The 9,763-nt window shown below is 61.9% G+C and overlaps 1 protein-coding gene across 1 annotated transcript; it reads left to right on the forward strand.

Moving 5' to 3' along the window:
• The first annotated feature begins 459 nt into the window (after positions 1 to 459).
• On the forward strand, positions 460 to 8,985 carry NACAD (NAC alpha domain containing). The gene is made up of 11 exons (XM_065744830.1): positions 460 to 505; positions 2,314 to 5,432; positions 5,484 to 5,993; positions 6,699 to 7,134; positions 7,336 to 7,584; positions 7,661 to 7,749; positions 7,832 to 7,915; positions 8,187 to 8,333; positions 8,411 to 8,542; positions 8,646 to 8,768; positions 8,849 to 8,985. Exons 1-11 carry the CDS (start codon positions 460 to 462, stop codon positions 8,861 to 8,863), a joined length of 4,950 nt encoding a protein of 1,649 aa, XP_065600902.1. The 3' UTR covers positions 8,864 to 8,985.
• Positions 8,986 to 9,763: the final 778 nt, after the last annotated feature.

Raw genomic sequence — 9,763 nt, forward strand, 5'->3', positions numbered from 1 at the left:
ATCGCTGAGGGATGCAGGTTGGTGGGGGGGGGAGGGACACCCCAACACCCTTCAAATCGCTACTGGGATGAGGCAAACCGAAGGACCCCCCCCCCCCTCCGTGCTACGCCGCAGCACCTGGCACGCACACACACACACACACAGTGCTCTCATCCCGGGCAGCAAAAGAAATAATTAAAAAGGAAAAAAAAATAGGAGAAATGAGAGAGGGGGGGAAAGAAAAAAAAAACAACAACAACAAAAAAAACCCCACACACAGAACCTGCTGACATCATCCGGGCTGGGCCCCCCCCCCCCTCCTCCCCTCCCCATCCCTTCCCAACCCCCCCCCTCTCCACGCTCTGCCTCGCCCGGCGCAGCCGCCTTCGCCCCGCAGAGCTGAGCCGCGCTGGGCCGGCTTGGGGTTGGGGTTGGGGTGGGGGTCCCCCCCCGGCTTTGGGGTCCCCCGACCCCATCGCTATGCCCGGAGAGACGGAGGCGAGCCAGGGGCTGCCGGTGGAGGGAGGTGAGGATGAGGGGGGGGGGGGGGAGGTGGGAGGAGGGGGGGCGTGGGGATGGGGAGATGCGGGGATGGGGGATATGGGGATGGGGGATGGAGGCTGCAGGGACGGAGCCGGAGGATGGGGGATGTGGGAACGGGAGATAGAGGGATATGAGGATGGAGGACACAGCGGCATTGCTGGGGCTGAGGCTTTCCTCCACCCTTGGGTGTCGGGGGGGGGGGAATCTTGGGGGCACCAAGATCCCACCGTGCCTCCACCCCTGTGTTACCCAGAGCTGACAGCACCATCTGTCCCCAAACCGCTCCATCCCCACCTGGCACCCCCAGGGACGTTGGCCCAAGGTCACCCCGCAGCTATGGGTGCTGGGGGGGTCCCAAGCGGTGCCGCTGTCCTGCTGCCACCTCCCCCGTGTGTCCCCACAGCAGTGGGGTGGGGGACACTTCCTAAAAGGGGGGTCAGGGGTGCAGGAGGGGGTGTGGGACTCAGAGCATCCATCGCCCTCTGCCCGGGCAGGGTGGGGTTTAAAGGGGACCTTTCTGAGTTGGGGTTTGGGGATGGGGGGGAAGAAGCAACACAGAGCAGGCTCAGCAGTATGGGGGAGACCTGTTTTGGGGTATTCCTATGGTGAGGGAGTACTTGGGTACCCCCTCATAGGGGCACTGGGATAGAGTGAGGATGGGCCCTAACATCTCCATCCCCACCCTCATTCTGAGGGCTCAGATTTAGGGCATAGCCCCCCCCAAGCCATATCTAGGAGGGTCCCCTTCCCCTTTATAGTGTACATAGCTTTAAAGGACCCTATGCTCCCCCATAATCCTATAGAAAAGAGTCCCCACCCCCATCCCAACTCAGCACTTATAGGGCATAGCCCACCCTAATAGCCCCATCCAACCCCCCCAGCCCTTTCAGCACCTGGGGAGGCTCTGCCCCCTTCCCAGCAGCCCCCATGCCCTGGCCACACCCCCTCACCCCTATATAAGCCCCATAGGGAAACACATGGGGCAGTACTGGGATTGGTGCTGCAGAGTGTTCTTGGTGGGGGGTTCTGGGTGCTGCTAAGCCCCCCCCACCCCATGGAGCCACCTGCATGGGCCCCAGGTAACGTAGGCTGAAGGGGAACTCCCATTGAGGTTTTTGAGAGTGTTGCTCAGCTGTTTTGGGGCTCCTGTGGGTTGGAGAAGTCATTTATATCCTTAGGGCTGATGGGGCTGAGCTCCTCTAAGCTCAGTGTCCTGTTGAGCAGTGGGGGAGATGTGCTGGTTGCTGGGGTTGTGTGTGTGTGTGTGTTGGGGGGGATGCTGATGTTGTACCCCATCCCTTCAGGAGGGTCTTAATGCTTTAGGGCAGCCCTGGGGCCCCATGACATTGCCCCTATGGATAGAGTTCATAGGGGAGGGGAAGAGGAGGGGAATGGGAGGAAGAGGGAAACAGGGGCTAATAATTGTTCCCCTTTATTCTCTTGGCACAGTCCCCTAACCTTGCAATACCCCCTCCCTCCCTCCCCTAGCTCAGCCTTCCTTAATACCCCCTTACAGCAGGGGGGGCACCTATAATCCTGCCCTAGGGATGGCTGCCATCATCTCCTTGGTATGAGGGCATGGAGTGGGGGAGGGGGTCCTCCGCCCATTTATGGAGCTCTCACTGTGGGGGAGGTCTCTGCAAACCCTCTACGTCCTCTCCCATTTTGTTAGGGCTAAATCCGTGCAGCAGTGTCACTGCCCTCCCTGTGGGGGAGGGGAGGAAAGCTGTTGGAGGGGGAGGGGGGGCCACATCCCAGGGATGCTCTTAACCCCCACTTCTTTTTCTGCAGCCCCTCCAGGGGACCCCGCTGCCCCCATGCCTGCCAAGGAGGAAGCTCGCCCGCAGCCGGAGGGGGCCAGCTACGATGCGGCCGAGCGCAGCCCTCCCTCCAAGGGCTGCCCCCCACCACCGCCGCCTCCATCGCTGCACCCCACTGACCCCCTGGACACTCGCATCGTGATGGGCGAGGAGACGCACTGCCCCCCTGAGCTGCCCCCCAAAACACCCCCCCGGCATCCTGAGCTGCCCACCGCCCGCCTCGACCCCGACCTCTTCTTCACAGCCCCCTCCACTCCGGTGCGGACGGGGGGGCCCCGCTTGAAGCCTGAGGAGGACGGAGGGGATGCTGAAAGCGAGGGGCTGGGCTCCCCCCCCACCTCCCCATCTGGCTCCTACATGACGGCCGAGGGGGGCAGCTGGGGGTCCTCGGGCACGGCCAGCACATCGCCCTCTTGCTCACCCAACCTGCTGGCAGAGGTCCCTGACGGTGAGCCTGGTCCCGCAGCCTTCATCCGCCGCTCCTCGTCCTCCTCTTCCTCCTCTGAGGATGTGGCCGTGACCTCCATAGGACAAGAGGAGGAGGATGAAGAAGAGGAGGATGATGATGAAAGCAGCAGGCAGGAGGATGGCTCCAGGCTGCCCCGACCCCATATGGCTGCTCCTGGGCTCATCCCTGCAGCGCTGCTGCCCTTCCGTGGCAGCCTGCTCTTTGAGGCTGAGGCTGTGGAAATCACCCTGGTGCCGGCCCAGGCAGCGGCCGAACCGCTCTCAGGTGAGGAGGAGGAGGATGAAGAGGAGGAGGATGAAGAGGAGGATGCCAGCACCTCAGCCTCCTTCCTGCGCTCGCTCTCGGAAACCTCCATCAACGAAGGGGTGGATGAGTCCTTTGCCTTCCGTGACGACACCTCGGCCTCCTCTGACTCGGCCTCCTACGATGGCGAGGAGGATGAGCGGCTCTATGGCACCGAGCACCATGCACTTGGGGGGCCCCACACGGCCACCACCCCTGGGGACACCGAGCCCTCCTCAGAGGCCTCTGGGGACATCGAGCTGCACCTGCGTGGTGACACGGCCCAGCTGGATGGGACTGGGGAGCATGAGCGGGTGTTTCTGGGGGGGTCCCCACAGCACGAGGTGGCCCTGAGCCCCTCGGTTCTGGAGCCTGCTCGTGGCAGCGAGGAGGATGTGTGCATGGAGGTGGGGATGGAGCAGCGTGCTGTCCAACTGGAGGAGGAGGTCCCTGTTGAGACCCACACCACAGAGGCTGACAGAGAGCTGATGGATGAGGTCCCTGTTGAGACCCTCGCCATGGAAGTCAATGTAGAACCAACAGATGAGGCCTCCATCAAGGTCCTTGCTGCAGGAGTCAATGTAGAGCCGGTGGTTGAAGCCTCCATTGAGACCCTCACTGCGGAAGTCAGTGTGAAGGCGGTGGGTGAGACCTCCGTGGAGGCACCCGTGGAAGGCAAGGTGGAACTGATGCACAGAGCTTCCATTGAGGGCCCCAATGTGGAAGACGACGTGGAGCCTACAGATGAGACCTCCACCAAGGCCCTCCCCACAGAAGTTGATGTAGAACCGGTAGTTGAGGTCCTCTCTGCAGAAACCAACGTGGAGCAGATGGATGAGACCCTCAGCTCCTCCTCCTCAGAGCTGGAGGAGGCCTCTACCCTGGAGCCCGATACCACACAGGAGCTGGACCCCATCCCAGAGGAGTGTCCTGTACCAGAACCCCCTGTCCCCACACAGCCAGCACTTCTGGATGAGGAGATGCCACTGGAGGAGGAGGTGCCATCGGCTGCCATGATGGAGGCAGAGCTGGAGGCCATAGCCAGTACCCTGCAGCCCCCCTGTGCTGGGGACACCAAAGACCCCCAACCTGATGGGCTGGGGTGGGACACTCCATCCTTGCCCACTGCCAACGGTGACCATGAGCTTGATGCTGTCCCAACGGAGAGCCCTGAGCCTCTGTGTCCACCTGAGCGAGGCAGCGACGATGGGGAACCCCAGGAGGATGCAGGTGGCCATGGGGACAGCGGGATGGACACCATGCCTGCACCATTGGGGACCCCCACCCTGCGTGGGGATGTGCAGGGTGATGTTGTTGAGGAGGATGCATCCTTCTGTGAGGATGGGGCGGCCTCAGGCACTGAGTCCCCGCTGGTGGCACTGAGTGATGGTGGCAGCGAGGTGACACAGGGTGTGGAGGAGGCTCTCAGCCCTGCACTTGGGGATATGGATGAGCCGGATGCTGCCTCTGGGGATGAAGCCTCCAGCAAGGACCTGGAGCAAGGCCAGAGCCTAGAGCCCGCCCCTGGCGAGTGGGATGCCACAGCTGTCTCCGAGGTCTCGTCCCCAGTACTGCTGGACACCTTGCACTCCCACACCAACTACGGCTTCTTCACCGCCCCCCAGGACAGTGTGGGTGGAGTGGCTGCTCCTGGAGTCCCCTCTGCGGCCCCACAGCCCTGCCTGGCCCTCTGTGTGCTGCCCCCGGCCCCCGCACCCCCACCGCTGCACTTCACCGCTTCAGAGCGGGAGGTGTTTGTGGGGATCCCCCCAGCCCCCCTCGAACTGCTCCCACCACCCGGTGCCTTGTTGGAGAGTGCGGAGGACCACCAGCATGTGGCCTCCATGCTGCAGGGGGTCTTTGGGGACCTGCCTGCCCCAGGGAGCCCCAGCCAAGCCCCTGCTGAGCTGCCCTGTCCTCCCTGTGCTGAGGATGAAGCTGTTGTACCTGAACCCAAAGAAACCCCAGAGCCCAGCGATGCAGGGAGCATCCAGTGTTCTCCCCCAGCCTTGCTGCAGCCAGACTCAGCCCCTATGCAGGCCCAGGAGCCCCCAGTCAAGGAGTCCCTGCTCCTACTCAGTGAAGACCCCAATGCCAAAGTCTCAGTGGAGGGGGAGCATTCCCTGGCACCCCCTGAAGAAGCAGAGGAGGCGGTGAAGGCAGGATTCAGTCCTATGGAGGAGGAAGTGGTGGTGGCTGGATCCATCCTGCAGGAGGAAGAAGAGGAGGGGGTGGTGGTGACAGGATCCATCCCACAGGAGGAGGAGGCAGTAATGGTGCCAGGATCCAGCTCTGTGGAGGAAGAAGAGGAGGCAGTAATGGTGCCAGGATCCAGCTCTGTGGAGGAAGAAGAGGAGGCAGTAACGGTGCCAGGATCCAGCTCTGTGGAGGAAGAAGAGGAGGCAGTAACGGTGCCAGGATCCAGCTCTGTGGAGGAAGAAGAGGAGGCAGTAACGGTGCCAGGATCCAGCCCTGTGGAGGAAGAAGAGGAGGCAGTAACGGTGCCAGGATCCAGCCCTGTGGAGGAAGAAGAGGAGGCAGTAACGGTGCCAGGATCCAGCCCTGTGGAGGAAGAAGAGGAGGCAGTAACGGTGCCAGGATCCAGCCCTGTGGAGGAAGAAGAGGAGGCGGTAACGGTGCCAGGATCCAGCCCTGTGGAGGAAGAAGAGGAGGCGGTAACAGTGCCAGGATCCAGCCCTGTGGAGGAAGAAGAGGAGGCGGTAACAGTGCCAGGATCCAGCCTGCAGGAGGAAGAAGAGGAGGCAGTAATGGTGCCAGGATCCAGCCTGCAGGAGGAAGAAGAGGAGGCAGTAATGGTGCCAGGATCCAGCCCTGTGGAGGAAGAGGAGGCAGTAATGGTGCCAGGATCCAGCCCTGTGGAGGAAGAGGAGGCAGTAATGGTGCCAGGATCCAGCCCTGTGGAGGAAGAGGAGGCAGTAATGGTGCCAGGATCCAGCCCTGTGGAGGAAGAGGAGGCAGTAATGGTGCCAGGATCCAGCCCTGTGGAGGAAGAGGAGGCAGTAACGGTGCCAGGATCCAGCCCTGTGGAGGAAGAAGAGGAGGCAGTAACGGTGCCAGGATCCAGCCCTGTGGAGGAAGAGGAGGCAGTAATAGTGCCAGGATCCAGCCCTGTGGAGGAAGAGGAGGCAGTAATAGTGCCAGGATCCAGCCCTGTGGAGGAAGAGGAGGCAGTAATGGTGCCAGGATCCAGCCCTGTGGAGGAAGAGGAGGCAGTAATGGTGCCAGGATCCAGCCCTGTGGAGGAAGAGGAGGCAGTAACGGTGCCAGGATCCAGCCCTGTGGAGGAAGAAGAGGAGGCAGTAACGGTGCCAGGATCCAGCCCTGTGGAGGAAGAGGAGGCAGTAATAGTGCCAGGATCCAGCCCTGTGGAGGAAGAGGAGGCAGTAATAGTGCCAGGATCCAGCCCTGTGGAGGAAGAAGAGGCGGTGGTAGTGGTGGCAGGATCCATCCCACAGGAGGAAGAGGAGCAGGTGACAGGGGTAGAAGGATCTATCCTGCAGGAGGAGGAGGTGGCAGGATCCATCCCACAGGAGGAAGAAGAGCAGGTGGCAGGGGTAGAAGGATCTATCCTGCAGGAGGAGGAGGTGGCAGGATCCATCCCGCAGGAGGAGAAAGAGGAGGCAGTGATGGTTGCAGGATCCAGCTCCACACACAGCCTTGAGGATGACCACAAAGGCGCAGAAGCCGCCCCCAGCCCCTCGGAGGCTGTTGTTGTGCCCTTGGAACCCCCCCCGAGGCCCAGCTCCCCCAAGGACGCCGTGCCTCAGGAGCCCACCGAGGCTGCAGTGCCCACTCCTGAGTTTGCAGTGCCCGTTGAGGCTGCAGAGCCCATTCCTGAGGCTGTGGCACCCGTCCCCATCCCGCTGCCTGCCCCCTGCCCGCCGCTCTCCAAACTCATCCAAGTGCCTCCTCTCTCCTCCTCGCCGCCGCCGTGCTTGGAGGACGCCTCAGGGCTCAGCGAGGCCACGCGGCTGGAGGAACGTCCTCCTGTCCTGCCTGCCTCCAGGAAGCTGCTGGAAGGTAAGAGCTGCCTGTTTGTGCGTGTGTGTGCCCACCCGGGGTGCCAAGAGGTGTGGGGCTGGGCAGTCCTACGGTGGGAGCCCTTGAGTCTCGACCAAGTCCCATTTTTTGGGAGGTATTTGATAGGATCGAGCACGCTGGGATCCCAAAGATGTGTCTGCCTTCACCTTGTGACCTCAGCATCTCCCATCCTCCCTGCAGCCCTGGAGCCATCCCCACAGAAGGAGAAGACGAGGGGCAGGAAGGCACCGGCTGGCAGTAAGGGTGCACGGGGGATGGAGGCAGAGGGGGGACCCCGCCGTGCACCCCGGGGTTCGGTGCAGTCCGAATCGAGCTCCTCCAGCGAGGACGAGTTGCCCTACCGTGTCCCCAGCCCCGCTGAGCACCTGCCTGCCATCGCCCTGCTCGAGGACAAGGCAGCACCGCGGCACGGTGAGGCCAACCATAAAGGTGAGGGGGTGGGGTGTGGGGATTTGGGGCGTTGAGATGAGCGTCACCTTCGGCGTGGCTGTCATGTCTTGAGTAGGATCGTGCAATGAGTCTGAGAGCAATGATGAGTCCATCCCGGAGCTGGAGGAGCCGGAGGGTGCGGAGCCACGGCCGATGCAGACCCAGGTAGGGGTGTGGGTTTGGGGACTGTCCCCCTGGGTACTTGGGGGACCATGACAACCCATCACCAACTGCTGTGCCCCCACAGGCGCCGCTCACCCACTCGCTGGGCACCGGGGAGGAGAGCATCAGTAAAGCCAAGCAGAGCCGCAGTGAGAAGAAGGCCAGGAAGGTGGGGTGATGTCCCCATCCCAATGGGATGGGCAGGGAGGGGACATGGGCTGGGGGATTAGCTTGGCGGGGGGAGGATGCCTCCCTGAGGTCACAGCTGGCTGCCATCAGGGTGTCCCTGTGCTGGGGGGTGGTCTCATCCAGGCTACCCCTGAGGACACAATGGGGACAGCGCTGTCCCCCCACTGCTGGGAGGGGTGGGGGATCCTGGTGACGTTGGGCACGATGTGTGCCTGGTGACGTTGGGCTCACCCTCACACCCACTTCCTCAGGCCATGTCCAAGCTGGGACTGAGGCAGATCCACGGTGTCACCCGCATCACCATCCGCAAGTCCAAGAACATCCTCTTTGTCATCACCAAGCCTGATGTCTTCAAGAGCCCCGCGTCCGACATCTACATCGTCTTCGGGGAAGCCAAGGTGGGGCAGGGCTGTGGGGGCATCCTGGGGTCGGGTGACCCGTGGGGGCAGCCTGGTGACCTTCCTTGTCCCTGCAGATCGAGGACCTGTCGCAGCAGGTGCACAAGGCTGCGGCTGAGAAGTTTAAGGTGCCCATGGAGCATTCCCCACTGATCACGGAGACGGCGCCTGCGCTCACCATCAAGGAGGAGAGCGAGGAGGAGGAAGAGGTTGGTGGGAGGCGACCAGTTTGGCACTGGATGGGTGTTGGGAGGCTACCCATAGGGTTGGGTGGCGGCCCAGGTGGTGACGGTGCTGTTCCTGCTCCCAAAGGTGGATGAGACAGGACTGGAAGTGCGGGACATAGAGCTGGTCATGGCCCAGGCCAACGTCTCACGCCCCAAAGCCGTGCGGGCGCTCAGGCACAACAACAACGACATCGTCAATGCCATCATGGTGAGTAGGGGTGCCCTCATCCTGAGTGCTTTTCAGGGCTACGCTCCAGCCCTGTGCTGACGCCGTGCTCTCTCCTGCAGGAGCTGACCATGTAGCAGCCGGCCCCGGCCTCCTGTATAGGTGCACAGTTCTCCTCCCCATGATGTCCCTCCTTGAGCCCCACGCCTCTGCCTTGCCCGCCTCCTAATGCTCAATAAACAGCCTCATGTATCACTTGGATCGCACCCCGCCTCCCTGAGTGCTGATTGGGGTCCTCTCCCTGGGGGTTGGGAGGGTCCTGAAGCCCTTGGCCCCTCTGTGGGGTGAGCAGGGGCTGGTGGAGCCCCGAGTTCCCCCAAGCCTTGGACCTGCAGGCTCTGCGTGCCTCGTGCAGGATGCTGACATCCCTTGGGGTGCTGTGGAGATGCAGGTGAGGGCTTTTTCCTTTCTTTTTTAACAAGGAGACAGACCAGAGCCAGGTGCAGAGTTATATTTACCTGTAACAAATACTCCGTACAGAAAGCATACATACAAAACAGCCCCGGGCCGTGCCCTGCTCCCCTGCGGTGCTCGGGGGTCTCGGGCAGCGTGGGGGCTTTGTCATGGTGAGGAGCAGCAGTGGGGTTTTGTGTGTGTGGGCACCTCAACAAAGCTTCAGCATCAGTTCTCCCTGGAGTGAAGTCGCGTTTCCCAAGTGAACAAAGTATAAAAAGCCACCATGAGCTGCTGAGTACAGCTCCGTATACCAATTGCTTGAAAAAGAGGGCTCTGCTGAGGCTCCCTGTGCTGCCCGTGGACTTGAGTGTTGGTTTGTGGTGCTTTATCCTTTATAAATCTGCGTGTAAGAAGGCACTGAGGACTCAGCACAGCCAGGGCTCTGGAGCAGTGCTCCCTGCTGTTGCCCCTGGCTTGTGAGCTTTTCTTTTTGGGGTGGGGGCTGCAGCTCCCCTTGCTCTCCTGCTTGTGCTCCGTGCTGGTGGAGCAGCCCCAAGGGAGAAGGGAAGAGTTTTATGGTG

The sequence above is a fragment of the Cyrtonyx montezumae genome, unplaced genomic scaffold (genome assembly GCF_038088225.1).
Source record: "Cyrtonyx montezumae isolate F1298 unplaced genomic scaffold, pur_monq_1.0 scaffold_32, whole genome shotgun sequence".
Lineage (NCBI taxonomy): Eukaryota > Metazoa > Chordata > Aves > Galliformes > Odontophoridae > Cyrtonyx > Cyrtonyx montezumae.